Source organism: Micropterus dolomieu, linkage group LG13 (assembly GCF_021292245.1).
Source record: "Micropterus dolomieu isolate WLL.071019.BEF.003 ecotype Adirondacks linkage group LG13, ASM2129224v1, whole genome shotgun sequence".
NCBI lineage: Eukaryota > Metazoa > Chordata > Actinopteri > Centrarchiformes > Centrarchidae > Micropterus > Micropterus dolomieu.
Window position 1 is genome coordinate 16,952,024 of NC_060162.1, and position 22,499 is coordinate 16,974,522.

The 22,499-nt window shown below is 39.2% G+C and overlaps 2 protein-coding genes and 1 long non-coding RNA gene across 6 annotated transcripts in view; 2 read left to right on the top strand and 1 right to left on the bottom strand.

Annotated features, from left to right (window-relative positions):
• Positions 1-5,146, top strand: part of cercam (cerebral endothelial cell adhesion molecule) — a 13,404-nt gene extending 8,258 nt beyond the window's left edge. The window contains exons 10-12 of the mRNA XM_046066862.1: positions 32-159; positions 879-1,082; positions 2,890-5,146. Of these exons, the coding sequence (XP_045922818.1) occupies positions 32-159; positions 879-1,082; positions 2,890-3,124 (567 nt within the window). The 3' untranslated portion in view covers positions 3,125-5,146. The remainder of the gene's footprint in view (positions 1-31; positions 160-878; positions 1,083-2,889) is intronic.
• The window catches only part of LOC123981743, a 9,036-nt gene extending 1,491 nt beyond the window's left edge, over positions 1-7,545 (bottom strand). Inside the window, exons 1-2 of the long non-coding RNA XR_006827818.1 lie at positions 7,427-7,545; positions 6,936-7,023 (exon numbers count right to left, since the gene is read on the bottom strand). This is a non-coding gene — a long non-coding RNA (uncharacterized LOC123981743). The remainder of the gene's footprint in view (positions 1-6,935; positions 7,024-7,426) is intronic.
• sardh (sarcosine dehydrogenase) overlaps positions 7,023-22,499 on the top strand; it is a 46,157-nt gene continuing 30,680 nt past the window's right edge. The window contains exons 1-9 of one of the 4 annotated variants that reach the window (XM_046066839.1): positions 7,023-7,109; positions 9,128-9,317; positions 9,736-9,872; positions 10,606-10,784; positions 11,819-11,998; positions 13,328-13,451; positions 13,755-13,855; positions 15,850-15,954; positions 20,261-20,390. In XM_046066839.1, the coding sequence (XP_045922795.1) occupies positions 9,133-9,317; positions 9,736-9,872; positions 10,606-10,784; positions 11,819-11,998; positions 13,328-13,451; positions 13,755-13,855; positions 15,850-15,954; positions 20,261-20,390 (1,141 nt within the window). In that variant the 5' untranslated portion in view covers positions 7,023-7,109; positions 9,128-9,132. Of the gene's footprint in view, positions 7,110-7,267; positions 7,478-7,612; positions 7,733-7,807; positions 8,012-9,116; positions 9,318-9,735; positions 9,873-10,605; positions 10,785-11,818; positions 11,999-13,327; positions 13,452-13,754; positions 13,856-15,849; positions 15,955-20,260; positions 20,391-22,499 lie in introns of those variants that run through there. The other 3 variants (XM_046066837.1, XM_046066836.1, XM_046066838.1) reach the window with 3 other exon arrangements.

The following is a 22,499-nucleotide window of genomic DNA, read 5'->3' on the forward strand; positions in this document are numbered from 1 at the left end:
ACAAACGCCCCCCCCCCCCCCTTCTCCTCAGATAGTGGACATGCAGATGGATAAGGCACTGGTCTTTGAAGACGACGTTCGTTTCCAGGCCAACTTCAAACGACGAGTCCTCAGACTGATGGAGGAGGTGGAGCAGGTGGAGCTAGACTGGGACATCATGTAAGATGGACACGTTTTATTCACGTGGGTCTTTTTTTAATAGTGGGAAGGTCAAAGGGTGAGGATGGGTAGGTGAGATTATGTCGATACAGTGTCGTCTAAAGCTTCACAAACCTCTCCTGGAGTACCCCTTGTCCAGCATGTTTTAGATCTCTCCCTGCTCCAATACAGCTGATTTAAATGATCAGCTTGTTATTCGGCAGTTTCAGGAGTTCATAAAGGGGACTCCAGGATGCTATAAAGTATGTTATGTGTATGTGTGCTGAGGAACAGGGTCAGAAGTCCGAGGAAAGTTGTTAAGTCCAGGAATGCAATGCAGGTCACTCATTTTGTGTCAGTGTCTCTGTGGTTGAGGTTTCCACAGGACACAGAAACAAATGTTTTTGATTGAAATCATGCCGAAATGATTAGACAAAACTTCAAACACAGGATTAAGTAATTATTAAAATATTTGTCAGCAGAAGGATGAGAAATGTGCCAGCATGTTTTTTAGTGTGTTGTGGTTGCCATGACGATCTGAAAAATGTTAGGCACACATGCAGAACACATGTTGCTAAAAAAAGACGACGCTTCAAAAAACACATTTGGCAGCAATAACCGCAACACTACAACAGATTTCAGAACTCCGATGCTTTGGACGTTGCCTCTTTTATTCTTGACTATTGTTTTTGTTCTTCTTCGTCCTCTTTTTTTCTCATTCTGGCTTTATGTTACTACAGATACTTCGGCAGGAAGCAGGTGAATCCTGGAAAGGAGGAGGCGGTGGAGAATGTTCGCAACTTGGTAATGGCTGACTACTCGTACTGGACTTTGTCCTATGCCATCTCCCAGCAGGGAGCCCAAAAACTGCTCAATGCTGAGCCACTGTCCAAGATGCTGCCTGTTGATGAATTCCTTCCCATCATGTATGACAAGCATCCCAAGTATGTATAAACAGCACTTACTGCACCGGCAAAAATGTGCAAATTTGTTGAGCATATGCATGCACACCTCATACTTTTCTTGTTTTAATCTTTAATCTTGATGAATATCTTGGTGAAATTATGTACAGTGGTTGTTTCTTATCAATCATTTTCACAATCAGTCACTTCTATGGTGACTTTTCAGTCCTCCGCACTCACAGCCTGACAATCTATAACTGACCTCATAATTGCTAAAAACAGTCTTCCCTATAGTTGCCTAAACATGTATACACGCTATATATTCAGAATAGGTTTTACTACTAAGAACTATAGTTAAGTCTGCGGTTTACTTCTACAAGTTTCTTTGAAAAGAAGGTCAGTTTGGCCAGGATTTCTATTCTTGTCAGTTTAATATGTAGTGCTTGTCGGGCTCAATTAGAACGCCACATTTCAATGACGGTCTTTAATCTTTCTCAGCATTTTTCTTTTTATGATGTACAGGTTTCATGGCATGGCGTCTCTTTCTGGGATTGGTTGTCTGGGATTCAGATGTGTTTGTGGCAGACTTGTGCTTTTTAGCCACACTATTGGTATAGCTTGAGGGATGGGAAAGTTGGCTGGTCTGACAATTGGTTCACCACTTTGGTCCAGAGTTAAATATCTCTGCAACTATTGGATGGATATTTGAAATTCTGGACAGACAGTTGTTGTGCCCAGAGGATGAATCCCAACAACTTTGGTGACCATGTTTTTGTTTTTTAGTGAAATGTCAACGATTATTGGAATTGTCATGAAAGCTTGTGCTGAGATTCATGCCTCCCTCAGGATTAATTGTAATTGACATTTGCAAAAGCATCAGCTATACGTAGTGTTTAGTTCTAATTAGAAAATGTTAGCATGCTAATATGCGAAGATAAGACTGTAAACATTATATCTGCTAAACATTAGCTTAACTGTGACATGTTAGCATGCCTACACTTTTGGCAATTTTCTCAAAGCATCGCTATTTCTTTTATTCTTATTGGCATGACAGGTGGTCCACCCAAGCGTATGTCAAAACAGTAACATTTGGGTCCTCCAACCAGTCTGAAAAATGTCCTCAGCTCTTCTCACACTAATTCCTTCTCTTTCCCCCTTAACTCACACAAGATGGTTGTTGCTGGCATTTGTAGTTGTTTGCATTGTGACGTGAATTAACTGTCATCTTCGAAATCACTACTGTTTTTAAAAAAATACATACTTCACCCGGAGACTATATTGTAATATATTGACCAAATGACTTTTCTCATTATCCCCCAGTTATGATCTAGCAGAGTGACTGAGGCACATGAGGCGCAAAGTGTAAGAGATGAAATGCACCTTGGGGTGCAGGGCCAGCAAACCAGAAGGCTTGGCAGTGTCTGTGTGCTCCATCATGTGTGGAAAACTGGCTTATAGCCAACCCACTTTCTCTATTCTCTCTCGCTTTCTCTCTCACCTCTCTGATTCTAATTCGATATGCTTGACTAGTCCACTAAGAATGCACAACGACTGCACACCACACATTGGTCCTGCTGTCGCCCTTCGTGCTAAGAGTAACTGAACTGTCTTTGATAAATCCGCCTCTGTCTCCATCTCTTGTCAAATCAGTGTATTCCAAATGAATAATATATTAATAATAATCACTGATATTATTGATTAACACTGAATTGTAGGAAAAATTTTAAAAGTGCACTAATATTAGGAGTTATATTTTTTAAGTGAAATATTAAATACATGTTAAAAATCTATGTCTCAAATTAATAAAACCACATCTATCATCATCTCTTTCACTGTTCTCTCTCTGCAGTGAGGACTACAAATCCCATTTCCCCAACAGAAACTTACAAGCCTACAGTACACGCCCTCTTCTGGTCCAGCCATGTCACTACGCTGGTGATCCCCAGTGGGTGAGCGACACGGAGACGTCGACTCTGTGGGACGATGACTCTGTACGCACCGATTGGAGGGGTTCCCACAAGACCCTGAAAGGGGCTGCGGCTCCACCCAACATGCTGTCAGCTGCCTACAGGGATGAACTTTAGTGCGGAGCTGTGGAGAACCTGCAGACCAAAAGGCCATGAGGTCAGAGAGACAGACGCTGAGAAGAGAAAGTGTTCTCAGACTTAATTTTAGTCCACTCTGTGTCATGCCATTGACATGCTCAGTGTCATTTAAACTGGACTTTGTATTTTTTTTCAGAGCATGTTAGCAAGTGTATGGTACAAGATGATTTTTTGGGGGGGAAACAATATAAAGGACAGCATTAATTGAGGCTGTTTGAAAAGTAAAACAATGGGTGTTTTCTAACTTGTACAGATGTATTATTAGCAATTCAAATACTTGAACTTCCACAACAAGATTTTTCTAAAGAACAACCCATCCTTTAGATTTTTTTTTTAAAAACTTTATTCAGACATTTTTGATATTATGGGAGTTATGGTTACAGTTTGGGTGGCTGATGTCAAGAGCATTGTTGTTTGAATGTATGCTTGTGATGGTGTGTGTGATAACGGCATGTTTATAATGCTATTTACACAGCTTTTAAAAAGGATAACAGAGAGGCGGCTTTACAAGAACTTTAATGTGTTAATCTGTTGAGAGCCGACTGTGGCCCCAGTAGCTGAATTGTTCACAACTCCTGGCAAGTCAGGAAAACAGTTGATATTAACACAAAGCAAGACTGCCCCAAATTATTATTCAACAATAGTTTTAAAGCTGATGTACCTCATGGTTTCTAGTGACGGTACAAGACTTTCAGTGGTACCAGATTGTATTCAGGAAGTCTTTTATTAGTGAAACTAACACATTGAATGTTTGCATTTAAATAATTTAAGCTTCTTTGACTCATTACACTACATTCTACTTCTACACTATGGCTGTGTTTTAATAATTTTACATTTCACGTTTAGCCATAGAAATTTGATTTAGATTTTGTGTAATATTTATTTAGCACTCCCAAACTTCCACTAAGTCATCTCTTCCACAGGGTATTCCGTTTTATATTTTCAGAAGTATTAAACTGTGTTTAAAGAGAAAAATACATAATATAATTTATTATTCCTATAATAAAACAAACAAATTATTTATACTCCAACTAAGACGTATCTGACGTTAAAGTATTGTAAAAAGCAGTTGACATAATCAAAACCTCACAAAATGTTTACATCATCTCGAATGAATCATCAGTAATCAGAATTTAAGTTGTTTCAGGCTGTTTGAATTGACAGTACAAATGCTTGGCACTATGTTACTGCATAATCACATGACAAGTCAGTGGACACATTTGATGTTTTATCATATATGGTAACTATTTTAGACATAATCCTGAACAAGTAATTTTGGGAGAGCTCAAATATCAACAAAATCAGTGTGGCATGATGAGACGTGAACACTTGTTTGCAGTGAAAGTCTCAGGCGGTAACTGTGGTCTATCTGGTGTTAAGTGTCCAGTTTTGCAGAATGCTGCTACCTTTTTGGAGGACAACCAGCTACTGTCCCATGCTACATCCTATGTTAAAAATTTCTCCACACACAGCCATATTAAAACACAGCCTTAAATAACCTTTTTTTGTAGCATCACTGGGAATGTGTTGACACTTTGTCTGTACAGGGTTGCTATGCAAGTAACTGATGTTGTAATCCTGATGTCTCTTCTGAATTTAGATTACTATGATTAAGTTACACTAAACTTATATTACATTAATTTGTCTTGATAGGCATCTATGATTTTCTGAGTTTATGTATTCATTTTTAACTGTCATGAGTGTTTCTTTTCCTTCAAATGTCTTAATTTATTTGTTGAGTCTTGATGTGATTGATGATGAGTCACACAAAATTATGTAAAGCAAGCAATCAAAGTGCAATGGCTTTCTTTCATAAGCCCCACTCTATCAAATGTCTTTGAGCAATACATTTGTATTAAGATGTTATAAAATAGGATGTTAGGACAACTGTATAGCACACTTTTCAAATGTTAATTATTTTATTTTATTTTTTTCCATTGGCTGAATGTGATTATACAGTTTGTTAGTTAATAAACCAAACTTTCTGTGGACAGAAAAGTATCTAAGTATACGTCCATTTAAGAAAAAAAAGACTACCAGATGTTGTACTGACAAACATCCATCACAAGAGTGTTTAATATAAATTTTATGTAATAACCAGTTGGACCAGGCATGGTACTATTCCCTGGATTTCAAGAAAGTCTTTAGAAGCCCAGTTGCAGATTTCCATTTGTGAATGGAATTTATATTGTTTTTTAATTTTCTTATTGCTGTTTGCACAAACATAGCACGCACACTTGCGCATGTTTGTGCATATAATGGTGTGTGACTGTACATGCCATGTTGCACTTAATTTCTAGTTCAGAAACTGTCAACTACACAAAGTTCAAGGTTGGTATAGACCATTTTCTCAATCTTAGACACACACATACAGTGCATTGGCTGCAACTCCTGTCCAGCTCAAGGCTGTATGAACTGGAGAGAACCCGTCGCAGGAGGGAACCTAAACTCAGGACCTCATTGGCTGCTGGCTTGGAGGTGGGGATTCATGAGATCAACTTGGCAGACGGAAATACCTCAGGGCTACGGACCATACGTTGTCATAATGTTGATTTACTTAGGCAGCGATATTTCAGGGTTTTAAACTGTTCTTCTCTTGTCCTTTATTACCACTGCAAGATCACCTTGACTATGTATCTAATGCCTCACACATGCAAACTCTGCATACGTCACGTCCTATGCAGAACTGTTCTACTTCTGCTTTGTTAAGTCTCTGGACCTTGAGGGCTCTCAACAACAGCTGCTACCCTGACATCCGCCACACAGTTTATATAATTGAATCTAAATAGAGCAAACAACAATTTGACTGCTTCTGCAATTCTCCTTTGAGAATATTTTGAGGTGCTTTGCCCTCTAATAGAGAGGATCCTCACGGCGGAATGGGGCGGGGTCAGATAAAAGGTGAGATTGGATTTCTGACCCCTCCCTTAACTGTCCTGATTGGATTGCCCTTCCCTTTCCTTCAACCACTGTCCACACTCCAGATTAGTGGGTATTCCACCTGAAAGCTATTTGCCAAACATCAAAAAAAACAAAGAAAGAGGATAAACAAAAGCACAAGGCAATGCTCCTGGTCCCACCCGGGGAACACAACCCATTGCTTAAAAACCTGTGCAAATCACACCACACAATTAAGAGCTATCCATTGAGACGTCAGAGGAGAAGCCTTGGCCCTCCATGTCCAGGTCCATGGCAGACAAAAGATTTCCCAAAAAACCTGTTGTGTGACGAGAAATCTCAATCTAGCCATCTGCGATCGCACCCCTAAGGTGTGACTGCGGTCAAACAGGTCTGCAGAGATGCAAAATATCCTCCTGGAGGCAAGGACAGGGGTTGATGGCAGGGGTCTTCAAGCAAACCCATGAACATATGCAAAGCGGAACCACTGGAGCTGGGAGATCTATGTTACTCGGCTTCTCTCCGAGCTGCCAAACCATACAATGGTGTTCCAGGACGGCGTGAGTTACAGAGAAACCCCCCTTGAATCTGCTTGAAAGGACAGGACTTAAATCGTCTGTGGGCATTGCCCATAGTTGATTCAAGAGTCATGCCTCTGTACCAGTTGGCATTCGGGGCCCTCTGGTGCCACTGACTCGCAGGCACTGACAGCTTGCTCCACTCTTGCGACAATGTGAGAATTGCCCTGGTGCGTGCAGCTTTCTGAGATTTCACTCTCAATGAGTAACAGTATTAGTGAAATCGTTCATTTAATCACAAAAAAGATTTTCCTCCTGAGTAATAGGTGAAATTTCACAAACAAGTCTGAATTTGTGTTAAAAAAACTTCCTACCTGCTTCTTGCTCTTCAGGGGTTAAGAGGGACTGTCCAATTGGCTTGCCATCCAACTTATTCAGCTTGACCAGCAGACACCAGTAAGCCTGATTGGGTGACCAGAGTATTTCTACTTTTACTTATGTACAAGATCTCAGTACATTCTATGGCAACTGTACTCAAACCAGCTAAGGTCAGCTAAAACCAGCAACCATTGAAACCGGTCTGTGCTGTTTTTTTCAGACATGATATGTTGTTTCTTCACAAAATCCTTTTTTGACTGACCTAATTTGTGAGTTCAGTGTACAGTATTCTTAAGAGACGGGTCCGGAGGGGAGGGGTGAAGTCAGGAACTGTTCTGCAGTAGGCTACGCTACAGCTCACGTTATCTGCAGCTACGGAACTGCACCTCCCGGACCACACTTTAAATAACTCTAATTTCTAGTATAGGCCTGCACGACTGTTATTTTCGCGACTACAACCCCGCCTGCAAAGTGTTTTCTCGCCTACCTTTTTAGATCTTGCATCGAGCGTAGGCTACTGTGACAGGCGGAATCGAGAGTAAGTGTGCATGTGGAAACCAATCTGCTCTCATGCTGCAGCAAAGTTATTGTTGAACGTGGAGGTTTGGTAACGTTGTTATGTATCACGTGCTTGTCGGTGTGATTTCTCACATGTTACGTATATGCCCTGTCACCGGCTGTAGCTGCTCAGGCAGTTTTTGTTATTTTGGGACGTGGCGTTTACGCTCAAGTGCATGCAGTCTGTCAAGTGGGACGGCGCGGTTCAGTTATCGCCTGCACGTTAATATGCATGGTAGGCCTTTCGTTTATCCACAGTGAAGTTTGCGGCGATGTTTTTCAAATCTTCCTCCTCCTCGTCTCCCAAGTTACTGGAGGTTGCCAAACTACAGAAAGGGCAAATTGTGAATGGGGACTTTTATACCTTGACGGACAACCTGTCATTCACACACACAACGATGGCGGCTGGTCCATCATGCATAGCCTACTCATCTAATTAGCGTAAAGGAATGCATCTCTGTATGTACGTCCGTCGACAGTCGTTCATCTGATCGGCTTCATTGTTGCTGAGATGGTACGGGACATATTTATTATCTCCACTTGACATAAGCATGGAGGGGATCGTGCGTTTGTCTAGGTCAATACGCAGCTCTAGCATAGACCTACTGGATCCATCAGTCCAATCTTTTTTGTTCGCACAAAAAAATAAAAAATAAAATAAATTATTGATTGAGACTGTATCATAAAGGCCACATTTTGGCCTTTATAAGATAGGCTCAGTGTTGTGGCCTCAAACTAACATCCTTAAAGTTTTGGTCTCACCGGAACATCTGCTGATGAATTCCATACCCGATATGTTTATGATCCAATAAAGTTAAGCAACATATGACATTGATAAATACCTGTTTTTATTATCTTCGAGTTGAGTTTAAATCCTTCTTTGTTTGGGAGGGAGGAGGGAAGTAGGGAGGGTTTTATTCTAAATAAGCTACAAAATGTTCTAATAATTAACAATGTTTAAATTCAAAAGTTTGGATTCATCATCCCATTTATTGTTTTCACTCTTTGTGGACCCTATTTCCCCATGCTTATGTGTGCGAAAATGGCCATGTAATGCAATATCTGGGGGAGTTTGCATACATGATCAGCCCTATTGTTAAAATCCCAATTTAATCTTTTTTTAGTTATAATGGGACACTGAACTAAGATCTCTATAGAGAACATTTGTTTTTTATTTTGTTCAGATTGCAGCCATCTGCTTACTTAGCTTGGTGGTACAAATCTAGGACATCAATCAAAGCAGGTGTTCTCTGACAGGAACTAGAGTTTAGTAACCTGTTAAAAGCCACCAGTTTTACCTGCCCTTTCTTTAACCTTTGTTCCATAGTTTTTATAAAATAATGCATCCATTTACTGTAATGGGACACAAACCTTGTATTTGAATATTTAATTACTATAAATACAGCTACACACTATATAAGTAGTAGCCTTCGGCAACCAGAAATCTCAGTTACAGAATATACTGTATACATATGAGTCATGTCATCTGTCATGTAGTTTATGATAAATACATTTGAAGCTACTTGCATTGTACATGACTTTATTTTTAATATTGCTTATTCTGCACATACAATCCACATACACTTCTGCAACGTGACTCTGTCCCTTTGTGTCTGCTGACTGCCAACAGGGGCCATGGCCTTCCTAGGGACCGCAGTTCGCCGTGTGGTGTCGACAGTGTGGCCTCCTGTCTCTCCCTTGTGCCGGACAACCGCTCGGTCCTACAGCTCAGAGCCCACCAAGGAAAAAAGTGTCCCCTATGAGAAGACACTCAAACAAGAGGGTGGAGTCTCCTCTGGACCCACTAAACCTTTACCCAGGTTAGCTTAGTGGATGAATGGATGGTGTATAATGTGCTGTAAAAGTGACTGTTGACTTTCAGTGGTTCTTGCAATGTAAGACCAGCTTCTGTTTGAATTCTTACATCATGATAAGATGATTTAGTTTTAAGAACATAATAATTTCGGGGGGGAAGCTTCATAGCAGTATTTTAACATTTTGCGACCTATGTTTTACTTTTGTGCCAAGAGTTTGAGTTTGAAGATCAATACCACTCTCATATCTGTAAGTTAAATATGAAGATACAGCCATTAGCCAGTTAGCTTAGCTTGGATGAATTGAACAAATGAGAGACATGTTAGTTAGTGTACTTTAGAGGTGCTGGTAGGAAGCTTTTGTTATTTAGTGAAGGGTGTCACGGGTTTGATTTTTAAGTGGTTCATCTGCCATCTGCCTCAGGTCAGCGGATGTGGTGGTGATCGGAGGAGGCAGTCTGGGCTGTCAGACCATCTACCACCTGGCTAAAATGGGGATGACCAACGTAGTTCTGCTGGAGAGAGACAGACTGACTGCTGGCACCACCTGGCACACTGCAGGTAACAAACTGTAAGAATATGGACAGGCCTAAGGAGTGTGAATATACCTAAAATTATGAGCATCAATTATTATCTTACTTTTTTAAAATTAATATGTTTTAATTCAACATTAGTATCATGGCTCCAACTCATGTAAAATATCCTTACAATGAGTAAAGAACTGGGTTAGGTACCTTCTTGTTGGTACCTCTAAAAGAACATTTCTGCACCCCTAGTGAGAAAAATGTACCTTTACAATTATTAATTTAGCTGACACTTATCCAAAGAGACGTACAATTGTTATATATATCAGAGGTCACACACCTCTGGAGCAACTAGGGGTTAAGTGTCTTGCTGAGGAACTCATTGGCGGATGTGTCACAGTGGAAATTGAACCCGGGTCTCTCACACCAAAGGTATGTCTCTTATCCACTGTTACATTGCCCATTTATGTCCTGGTGGCACGGGATCACTGATTTTCTGCGTCATTTGCCTGTAAGCTTGTTAGAAGTACAATTATGTACCCTTTGCTATCATCAATGATTCTGTACCTTTAAAAATTAACAAAGGTCCACGGTTAACACCTTAAGGACGATTTCCGTACCTTACAGGGTACTTTTTTGAAAAATGTACCTTTAGGGAACAGAAATGATACCCCTATTTCTCTTTGTGTACATGTGTGTTTGTATGTTCACTTGCATGTGTGTTCAAACACTATTCAGTACATGCTTTCCTGTATTTTTCTGTCCACTAGGGCTGCTGTGGCAGCTCCGTCCCAGTGATGTTGAGGTAGAGCTCTTGGCTCACACCAGGAATGTGATCAGCAAAGACCTGGAGGAGGAAACGGGTCTCCACACAGGCTGGATCCAAAATGGAGGACTCTTTATTGCCTCCAACAAGCAAAGGCTGGATGAGTACAAGCGCCTCATGTCGGTAAGAATCCAGATTGCTTGGATATCATTGTATTGACAGATAAAGAAATTAAAGGCTTATTATGGGACTCAATAATTGTATAGTGCTAAGGTGGATTTTGGTACTGGTGGATTGTATAGGAGAATGAAGTATAAAACTGGTGAGGAAATGCCAACAATTGAACAAGCTTATCAGATAGAAAATAGAAAATATTTTATTTCCTTTATTTTTTATCAACATAATTAATTAATATGAATAATTTGCAGTGTTAACACATGTCAGAAAGCAAACATGTTTGTTTGATGATTCCTCATCAAACAAATAATGCTTGGTGCAGAGGGAGATATCAAACTGGCTAGCACTTGCTAATGCTAGGCTACATACTGAAAGTATTACTGACTACTCAGTTATTTAAATATGTAATTAACTGGCTTATAGCTTTAAATGTTTTCATAGCAACAGGGGTCATTGAGTCCACTACATTAACAGGTATTTTCTAAGAATGCAAAAAGACTTTGGACAGAAGAAGCATTACTGTGACAGCAGTAAGGCATGATGTATTCAAAATAACTTCTAGAGGTTGAAACAAATTGGATAAGAAAATAACTCAACTACTGCAACTACTCATCAGGGATTTAAAATGCAGTTGATATTTGGGTTTATTATTGCTCAACACCATGGTGGCACATGGCCAAGGAAAGGCTTTGTTTACCTCAAGTATGTGTGTCTGGTGTTCGAAGTTCACTTGAAACGTCACCTAACCATTACACGGTGTGAAAACTAATCCAGCCATGAAAATGCAGTGAACATGTTTAGATGTTAATCCTCAGTCAAAACCTAGCTAATGATCTGCTACTTGTGACTGTCACGCTTCAGGCAGCTGCTTCACAGTGAGATAATCAGATCTGTTTGCTTGAAAGCTTTTACTGTGAAACGCATGTAGCTCATGTCTCATTTGATGTAGAATTAAGGTGATGTAACTGATCTTAAAATGAAAACATCCCTCTCATGCAAGACCTTAACCAATAAAACATGCCATCTCCCCATATTTCTAGCTGGGTAAAGTTTATGGTATTGAGTCCCATGTGTTGTCACCTGCGGAGACCAAGGACCTGTATCCTCTGATGAACATTGATGATCTGTATGGGACCCTGTATGTACCAAAGGATGGCACCATGGACCCAGCAGGCACCTGCACCACCCTGACCAGAGCTGCCTCCGCCAGGGGAGCCACGGTAATGTGTGCTGGTCCGCTGACTGGTGGTGACACAGTGTTTTGTTCTATTAAATGGACATACATCATATACTACAGTGGATGCACAAATTTGTAAATGCAGTCTAGTCAACCAAAATAGTAGTTAGAATTTAGCTACTTTTTAGTAAGTTTTAGTATTTTAAGAAAAGCAGGTGTGCCAAAAGTATAGTAGCTTTTGTTACACTGCAATTAAAAGTTTATACAGTTGTCTGCATGTGATTTAAGTTTCAGTTCAGTTTAGTTAATCATGTTACATAATGTTAAATGTCCGGATATCTTAAATCCCACCCATTTGAATGCTGCAAATAGCTTCAAAACAAATGCCAGAAATAATACAGTACAGTAAAGGTTTAACCTTTTTGTTAGGATAATTTCGATAGTTCGAAATACCTTTGTCATGCAAAAGAATTCTTAGCTGGTGTCAAATTTTTTGTGTGTGACTCAACCTGGTACACCCTTATCTGAACAAGATCTAGTGTAGATACGCAAGTTATATCCTTGTGTTCGGCTAAATATTAATTGCTCTTTCGATCAAATGACTGCTTGAATGGCAGTAAATGTAACTCACAATACCATACCTTTTTAATCTAATCTATTGCCTATCAAAGACCTTCATATTTATGATGGATCATTTTCATCAAAACTAGGGTAAGAATTTAGAGAGACAAAATGTAGGTTTTGCATATACACACTTTTTGGCCTCATGAAGATTACTTTCTGGGTAGATCACCATGGTAACTGAGACTGCACAGCTGCTGGGAAGCTGCTAAACTCAGGCTACCAGATCCAAAAATACTGTCCTAAAAATGAAAACTAAATAACTAATAATTTTTCTCAAACAATGAGATGTCACAATTCCTAGATTACTTTTATTAGCAGTACGATGCACCTTGAAACCACTGAAACCATGTGATATGTGGAAGACTGTATATTGTACTGTTTGTTTAGCTTAGATTGCTGTGACATGTGGAGAACCTCTGCTCTTTCGTGTGCTGTTTGTTCTCAGAGAATTTATTTGTGTATATCACATATTTTAGCATTTTACAGTAGTTTACTCTATGGTAATCTATGGAATTATGAAAATATGAACAGGATTATTAGGATAAACCCATACCACTGCCACAGCATAGTTAAAGAACATAAGGCCACACTAGAAAACCTATTCAGAGCCTCAGTGAGCAGATATTAAAAGGGCTGTAATATTATCCAGTTGATTTACTGTACAGATCCTCTGTACATTACATATATCCAAAGCATACATTATCTCAATGTTGCATGTGAATAACTCCACATTGTCTTCTTCAATCAGGTGATTGAGAACTGCCCTGTGACTGGGATCCAAGTGCGGACAGATGAACTTGGTACGAAGAAGGTAAAAGCAGTGGAGACCCCTCATGGGACCATTGAGACTTCTTGTGTGGTGAACTGCGCAGGTGAGATTTAAACAAGATCAAAACCACAAGTTAAAAGCATTTTGGTTTTAATTGACATGTAAAATATATATTGTGCCATGCACATTTTGTGATGTGAGACACTGTTGATGTGACTCAGGTAGATATTAGGAGCATCTCCCTGCTGTTTCACATATGTCTTGTAAAAGTGAGATTTCAAAGAGGTTTAATACTGAATGCAAAAGAAGCAGTTTGGTATAATGTTACTGGTGTCTTTGCTCAAATTGCATTGATCCAGAATTAAAGGTGGAATTTATGTGAAATTATGGTCCCTGTGTGTTGCAGGTGTGTGGGCCGCCAAGCTGGGGGAAATGGCCGGAGTCAAGGTGCCTCTTATTGCGATGCATCATGCATATGTGGTGACAGAGAGAATTGAAGGCATACAGGTACACGGTCGGACTGCCATCTGTCATATCTGAACAGCTTGACTGTGGTTCATGACATATTACGCTAAAATAAAATCAACCATTGGCACACAATTCTGTAGGCCCTGATGGTATGCTGGTAAATGGCAGGTATGCCTTTCATATTTTATTGCATCTAAACTTTTCTTGCCAACATGTTTTATAGTATTATTTTTTTTTTACTTTTTATTCTCATCAAGCAGTATGTTGCCAACAATGTATAACCCTTCAAACAAGAATAATCATCAGTAACCATGATACCTGATTATATGTGTAATTACACAATGTCACTATTACCTTGACAATTATTGTAAGACTTCACAGTTCATTATGGAAGATTAAAGCCCTGCATTCCATTATGCATAATTTATATTGCACTATTCAGACATCCTCATAGAAACTACTTGGATAGGGTGAGATAGATAGATTTTACTCTTCATTTAATTCCTGGTAGAGACAGAAATTCCTTCATCTGCCTGTATTAAGTCTGTATGACCAACAGGGGGCACTGTGACACTATAGATTTCCACCTGTCATGGTCCAGACTGCTGTTAGTGAATGTCGGAATGAGATGTGTGTGTTTGTTTGTGTAAGAGAGAAAATTGATCGTTTTGTTTGTATCCTTTAATGCTAATAATGTGTGTATTTTGGGGGTACATTGGTGAGCCCTAGGATGCAGATATAACACAGGTCTGACATGGATAGTACATGATCCGCTGTGGCTCTGTGATTGTGGATCATGCGCGTGTGTGTGCGGGTGCGGGTGTGCGTGCACGTGCGTGTTAGATTTAGTCATTGTATACATGTATAACTGTGGTCATCCTCTAGAGGCCGGCGGTTTAGTTGTTTTCTGCCAGCCGTCATAGCTTCCCTGTGTTATGTAGTTTAAGAGCAGCTTAACCAGCATTACTGCTACATCATGTACACAGACATCAGCCCACACACACAAAATGACACTCAGATTCCATCAGGGAATCTGTTCCTATGAGGGTGTGCAACTTGTCAGGTCAAACATCTCATGTTGACCCACATGTCTGTGTGTGAATAGATGTGTTTTGAGACTGCAGTGGAATTAAAATTTAAAAAAGTACCAAGCTTGCTGATAGTAACTGGTTTACATTTTTTATCTGTGTGAGCACACGTATGCCAAAGTGCTCAGTATTGATCACATGGAGCGAGCTGCCAGACTGTATTCAGCACAGAGCAGTTTGGCTTTTATTATATATGTAGTGCGCCGTTTCCCAAATGTCAGCTTGTTCACTGGTATTTTGATTTTGTACCCAGAGAGCCAATTGACTTTTGAATGAAAAGCATTTGTGACAGAATGAATGCAAATGACAAAACATACAGTAGGTGTAACCATTAGACACTCCCACAAGAATGTTTACTGTGATTCAAGGGGCTGAATGCTTCTCTCTGCTCTGTTTTGAAAGAGGATTTCATGGTATGTCAGTAGCTGCCATACCACGCATAAAGAAATTATATGGTTTGTTAAGGTATGTGCCACTGGTTATTATGTCCCGTATTGAAGATCCTGTTCTGTACATACCAGACACACTGAATGTGAGAATCTGGGTTCCAAAATTTTATTAAATGAACCAAGAATTGTGATAACGTTTGATTAATTTTTTTTATTTTTTATTTTAGGATCATTTTAGTCCATTATCTGATAAAACTACCACATGTTTACTGGTACAGCTTCAAATATGTCGCCATCAACTTGCCTTACTTTGTGTCATTATGAGTGAATAGTATAATAGAATTCTAGCTGCCAACCAAGCATAGTAATGTAGATAAAGTTTGAAACTCTAGTAACTTATGTTGTGCATTTGCTGTTATGATTGGTAAATCAATTGATGAATGAAAAAATGAACTTTTCTTTTTACAAAGATCCAGAAAATCCAGCCATCCTTTTGTTACTAGAACACAATGTTTCTAATTCGCATTTTTGAATTTTTCCACTTAACTCTTTGCAGAACATGCCAAATGTCAGGGACCATGATGCATCAGTGTACCTGCGCCTCCAAGGTGATGCTCTGTCTGTGGGTGGTTATGAACACAATCCCATCTTCTGGGATGAGGTAAGCTTAAAAATTGGCTGAATTATGAACAGTTTCATTTCTGGGTGCCTGAGTGAGAGCCCTGACGCGACATCTGTCTTGTTTGATGTAAAATCAAATACTTCAGTTATGAAACTGAATAAAGTTTAATCCAGTTTATATACTTCTTTCTCTCTGTTAGTTTGACCTCATCTCTTATTTAGTCTGTTTTTCTTTCCCTTGTCTTCATTACTTGCTGCTGTATTAGCTTGGAGGTCAAACCGTATTCATAACAGGACTCTGTGTGTGTGTGTGTGTGTGTGTGTGTGTGTGTGTTCGTGTTCACTAATATTTCCCACAGTGGTGGAAGGAAATATTCAGATCATTTAATCAAGTAAAAGTAGAAATATTATAATATAGAATTACTTTCAGAAGTCCTACAATCAGAACTTAGTAGAACATAAGTAAATGTACAGTAAAGTGTTATCAACTAAATGTAACCATAAAGAAAAAGTTTGCCATTTTTGCAAATATGCATAATTGCTTTCATGCAAGAGTTGGATGAGAAGATTGATACAACTCACGTCTGTAGCCAGGAGACAGCTAGCCTAGCTTAGCATAAAGACTAGGAGTAGGAGGAAATGGCTAATCCGGCTCTTTCTAAAGTCTGTCAGCACCTCTAAAGCTAATAACCACGTTATATCTGGTTGGTTAATCTGTATAAAAACGGAAGTGTAAAAATTACAACTTGTAGTTTTACATGGGGTTACGCTAAGCTAAACTTGCCTCCTGCTGGCTGTTGGTTTAGAGTACAAACACGAGGCTGGTGTCAAAGCTCTCATTCAATCTCGGCAAGAAAGCAAATAAGCATGTTTGAAATGTTGAACAATTTCTTTGTGTGGAGTGTGGAGTCAGATTCGGGATGTTTTTATGTTAGCTAAACATGAAGACTGGAGGTGGGGGAACGGGTAGCCTGGCTGTGTCCAAATGGAAAAAAATACATATTGTTTCTAAAGCTGACTTATTTGTACAGTGTATAATATTTGTTTAAATCTTACATAAAGAGAAATGTAAAAATGACAATTTGTGGTGGGTGGAGTTAGTTGAAATTAGAGTGGTATTAATCATTTCATCCAACTCTCTGCAAGACCAAATAAGTGTATTTCCCAAAATATCTTTATATAAATAACTTTTCTAGTATCCAAATTCACTATGCAGAAAATGTTAGGTCACCCATCAAACAGTATACTGTAACTGGTGGTGTATTGAGGCAAGGTTGTTATACTGAATAGATAGAGATTAAAGTGTTTTCCCTAACTAATGAGTGTGTTAGAGGTTTTGGCTGGGTACTATGGGTCAAATTAAATACTTTTTCAATTCTGACCGAATAGTGTCCACTTGCGCTTAACCAGTATTTATTAGTATCGAAATGTAATACTGAATACTTTTCTCTAATACTTTTTTTTTTTAGCGAAAAACATACTCAGCAAGGTAAGTTATCAAAAAAGTGTCTTATTGCCCGCATACTAGTTATTATAATAGCGTAATACATGCTCCCAAAAGCGATAAACCCATTTGATTTTAATGACCCCATTGCTGGTCGTTTAGCACATTATATTCTTAGCATCACTACTGGTGAAATTGCTTTTATTGGAACATGAAAACCAAAGCATTCCTGTAAAAGACTGAAATTATAAAAGGCTATGATGGCAGTTCATTCTAACAACTCTTTGGCACCTATAAAAAGTAATCATACAGCCAGTTATTTCATGCACACACTGACTATTTAAAGGGGTGGTTGACTTTACAGATTGATCTTTATAAAAGCCTGTGAATCAACAGGTGGTCTTAGTCTTCGTGGATGTGAACTTTCTCTCAAGGATAGGTTTAACTATTTCATTACATATCATGCACAAACCCGGCACATTGCACGTATTTGTTGTTAATTTTTAATTTTTGTTGTTGTACATTTTTATATTGTCAATTTATATATTTTTGTACAAAATATTCTCTTCCGTTGCAATACGTCTGCACAACGCAAACCCAGAATAATACACGTGTAAATATCTGCGACTTTGTCCTCTCTCTGCAAATAGTTGTATTATTTTTCTCTATTTTCTTTATTATTCTTATATAACTTGAATTGTCTGTTCCATATTTATATATTTATTTATATCAACTGTTTGTTTGTCTACGTGTAGTACCTTATCACCAAAGCAAATTCCTCGTATGTGTAAAACTCTACTTGGCAATAAAAGTCCTTCTGATTATAGTTTGGTTTGTTAACTGGGATGGAAGGTTTAGAGGCAGCCATCTCTGCTCTTTTTCCTGTCCTGGTTCTCCACACTTATAACTTTTCACTTCTCATGAATTTCCTGGTTGATTTATACATTTATTCCTTTACATCTGTGCTGGAACTATGCAATTCACAAGTAAAGAATCTTTACTTGTGAATTGCATAGTTCCAGGATTAAATTGCTGTTGTTTAGGAATGAGCCATATCTAAAACTTTGATGAAATGCATTTAGGTGGTAAAACTTGTAGAAACAATCCAAACAGAAGACATTTCTGTCTTAAAGATATTATGCCCCTTTCCACAAATTGAAAAATATTTAGTCTCAGTTTTTATGAAAGGCTTCAAACAGGGTTTTTGCAGGTCACTGATATTATCTTCTTGGCTTTATGACTTTCTGTCTTTCCGTCTGGCTGCCTGCCGTCTCTAGACTCCTCAGTGGCTTTACATTTTAGAGGATTTCTTTGTGCAGAAGCAGCGTCTTTTGTTCTCGTTCTGCAGCTGAGCATTGCTTTGATGTCTTGAGGCGGATGGAGGAAGAAAGTGGAGATACAGAAAGGAGAATTAGCAGGGAGACAGAGAGAATAGAGGATGCTGAGTGAGTGAAGATTGATGGCTTGGGAGGGATTGAGAGAACTGTGGTGTCTAGGCTCCTCCGATACTCCAGTTGAGTGTCGGCGCTCGGTAATAGTGCAGAAACTCTTTGTTCACATGAAAGCAGCCACTGTCAGCTTGCACATCCCTGTGACGTTCAGGTCTTAATCAAAAGTGTCCTCACTGACACTAATTGTAAAGCCAAAGGAACTCCTTTCTCCTTCAGCAATGTTGTCTAACTACAGATTTCTAACTTAAAGAAAACTTATGTTTAACATATTTAACTATTTAGGGTGTAAATTGAGCCTGTTATTCAGCGTGATCGTACTGCAATGACTCAGAAAAGCAGTCACTGTCTGAATGTAAGAGATTGACTGCTTTTCTGTGATTCAAGAGCCAGGATAGAGTCAAGTTAGAATGGAGGGATAACTGGATCAGTGCCAGGATATAGGGAGAAATATACATGAGTGATAAAATTACTGCACAGAGCATAAGCTGGTGTGCTGGACTCAATTTGAGCACCCTGAGTCAGTCAGATTAGTGTAGGAGGGGAGAATTTTAGGCGAGGCGGTCTGCACTGCTCAGCAGGAGTTGTAGGAGTTAAAGGCTCCATTTTGGCTCGACTGATGAGGAGGGAGTTACAGGAGTCCAGATGGGCGCAAATTAAAGCTTGGACAAGGAACTGTGAGGGAAGGGTATGATTTGCCAGATGTTGATTCCCTGGTGAGAAGGCTTTGATTCAACAGATGCTACAGGATTGCGTGTTGTGGCTGCAGTGTGTCTACTCACACAGTTGGCTGGTCTACAGTCACATGTGCTGACTTAGAGTGAAGTCGCTGTGTTCTTGTCAAAAGTGATGAGGAAGAAAAAGGAAAAAGAGCACATCAGTCTTGACATGACATTGGCTTTGACATGGTGCACCAACATCGAACATCCAACAGTCCACTGCAGGAGTGGATTGTAGTGATTCATTATGTGTGAAATGGTAACAAGCCAGAGCTGAGGATCTTTGGTTTTTAAAGTGCCTATAATAAATATTTTTGTAATAACAATGATAATGACAATGTGAAAGGAGTACCCTTTCACATTGTCACTACTGTGACTACTGTACTACTGTTGCTACCATGTTTGTGATATCAACTTTAAAGGTTTAAATGCAGAGTTTACAACTATGTTTCCGCATCTATAGTTACTGTAGTTTTTTTTAAAATCCTGGAATTCATCTTTGTTTGTTTTGAATAGTTAATAATCCTTGGGTGGACTTGATCAGTCACTAATTAGCATTTTTTCCCCACAATTTTTCATTTAATTTTTTCTCATTGGAAGAAAAAAATCCCAACATGGGCAGCTGTTTCTAAGAGTGTCACACTTGTCTTTTGGCAGTATTAGAAAACCAAGTCCTCGTATACATTTTTGCTTGACAGGAAATAAGTAACTCTTGCATTGTGTTTCATTTTCCAGGTGTCTGATAAGTTTGCCTTCAGCCTGTTTGACTTGGACTGGGATGTATTCATGCAACATATTGAGGGTGCAATCAACAGAGTTCCTTGTCTGGAGCAGACTGGCATTAAGTCCACTGTCTGTGGACCAGGTAAAAACACACACACACACACACACACACACACACACACACACACACACACACACACACACACCAGTTCTGCAGAAGAACGTTTTGTGAAGATCCTGCAAGCCCTTCTTGCACATTTCTTATAACATTATGCATTACAGCAGGAACAAGCAGCTTTCATGACACTTCTTAAATTGAACACATTCTAATTTAAAAGTGAAATGCATCCGTCTGTGAAATATTTTATGCACTGCTCCCATACTGCATTTGCTCATGAATACCTAAAGCAGCACGCTATGTGTCATGTTTGTAGACGAGATAGTTTGATTAGCTCCAGCCTGACTTCCTGTCCAGGCCATATAACGTTGCCGAAGCGGTTGAGTGAGCCGGTCTATAGCTGCGCTGCCTGAGGAGTTACAGTATTGAATTGGATTTTTCGTCATCATACTGTGATGCAGTTTTCTGGAGAGTCGGAATGATTTTGAGTGAAACAGCTGAAACTTGCTTTCACACAAACAAACAGTTGAGCATGAACAGAGAAAAGTAGAACCGGAGATGGTAATAGAGATACAGTCATGGCCAAAAATATGGGCACCCCTGCATGTCTGTCACATAATGCACTACTTCTCCCAGAAAATTGTCACAATTACAAATGCTTTGGTATTCTCATGTTTATTTATTTAGTTTGCATTGGAACAACACACAAAACAGAGAAAAAAGCCAGATCTGAGACATACACACAGAATTCCAAAAATGGACTGGATAAGATTATTGGCACCCTCAACTTAATATTTGGAAGAAGACCCTTTGGAAAAAATAACTGAAACCAATCGCCACCTGTGACCATCAATGACTTTCTTACACTTCTGTACTGGAATTTTGGACCACTCTTCGTTTGCCAGCTGCTCCAGGTTTTTGAGATTTGATGGGTTACTTCTACCAACTGCTGTTTTGAGATCTCTCCACAAGGCGTTCTATGCAGAGGTGCCCATATTTTTGGCCATGACTGTATAAAGAGAGAAAAGGAGAGATGAAATGTAGGCAATGGCAGAGACAAAATGGAATACAAAAAAAGAAATGAAGGTCAGAAGTCAAAGACCGAGCTCAGTGGGACAGGAAGATGAAGGAGATAAAAATTAGAATTTTATCAATCCCATTGTTGTTGGAGAGCATCTCCTCGCCTGTGACACTCGCTTTGAGGCTAGCTTTTGTTTCATTTCAAGTGTTGTGCTTACAAGTACACCACGTTGCGCATTTAATTTTCATAATGAGCTTACTGAGTCCTCAACCATTTCCGTGGGGGCAGATTTGGATGAATAGAGCAGAAATCTGTTATTAGTTCCATGAGTACCTATGCCCTCAAGAGGATATAAAACGCACAGTAGAACACATACAGTAAAAGGTGTCTTGGTACTCTTGAAAAGGTTGGTTTAGGATTAAGGTCGGAATTACAATTAATTAGAACAGAAGTTGAAGGTTAAACATGTTTTTTTGGCATATTCAGCAGTAAATTGGATGTGGCTGTTGAACATCTTCACTTCACTAATTATATGTATGCACTTAATTTTCTCTCTCGTTATTACCATTGTTGGGCATCAAAAATGCAATCAGTTCATCATTGAAAAATGTTTTATGCCCTTTAAACAAGTCTCCACACCCACTTATTAAAAATGTAACGCATGCAGATATACAAAATGAGACAGGGATGTTTTAATAAGCAACCGGCCCAAAGTTACTGTTTGGAGGTATTTACTGACCATTAATTGGCCCCTGGTGACTACACCCTTACCTCTATAACTATAAACAAATCTAGCTAATTCCTGAATATTGGCAGACCTGTTACTATCATTAGCAAGACAGTGGAGAACACACAGTATCTTTGTTTGTTTGTTTGTTTTTTTTTTAAAACCTGTCCTGCCCAGCAGCCTGGTATAGAGTATAATGACCTGGATACCATATTGTGCCAGACAGATTTTACTTTAACAAGAGAGTATTAATATACTCCTTTGTCTGTTTTATTATTTATTTAATTATGTATTGATTTGTCACCGGGCCGGACAGGCGGGGCAGACACGGGGATGGGGGGGCACAAACAGACAGCACAGAGAAAGGACAAGACCTGTAAGAGAA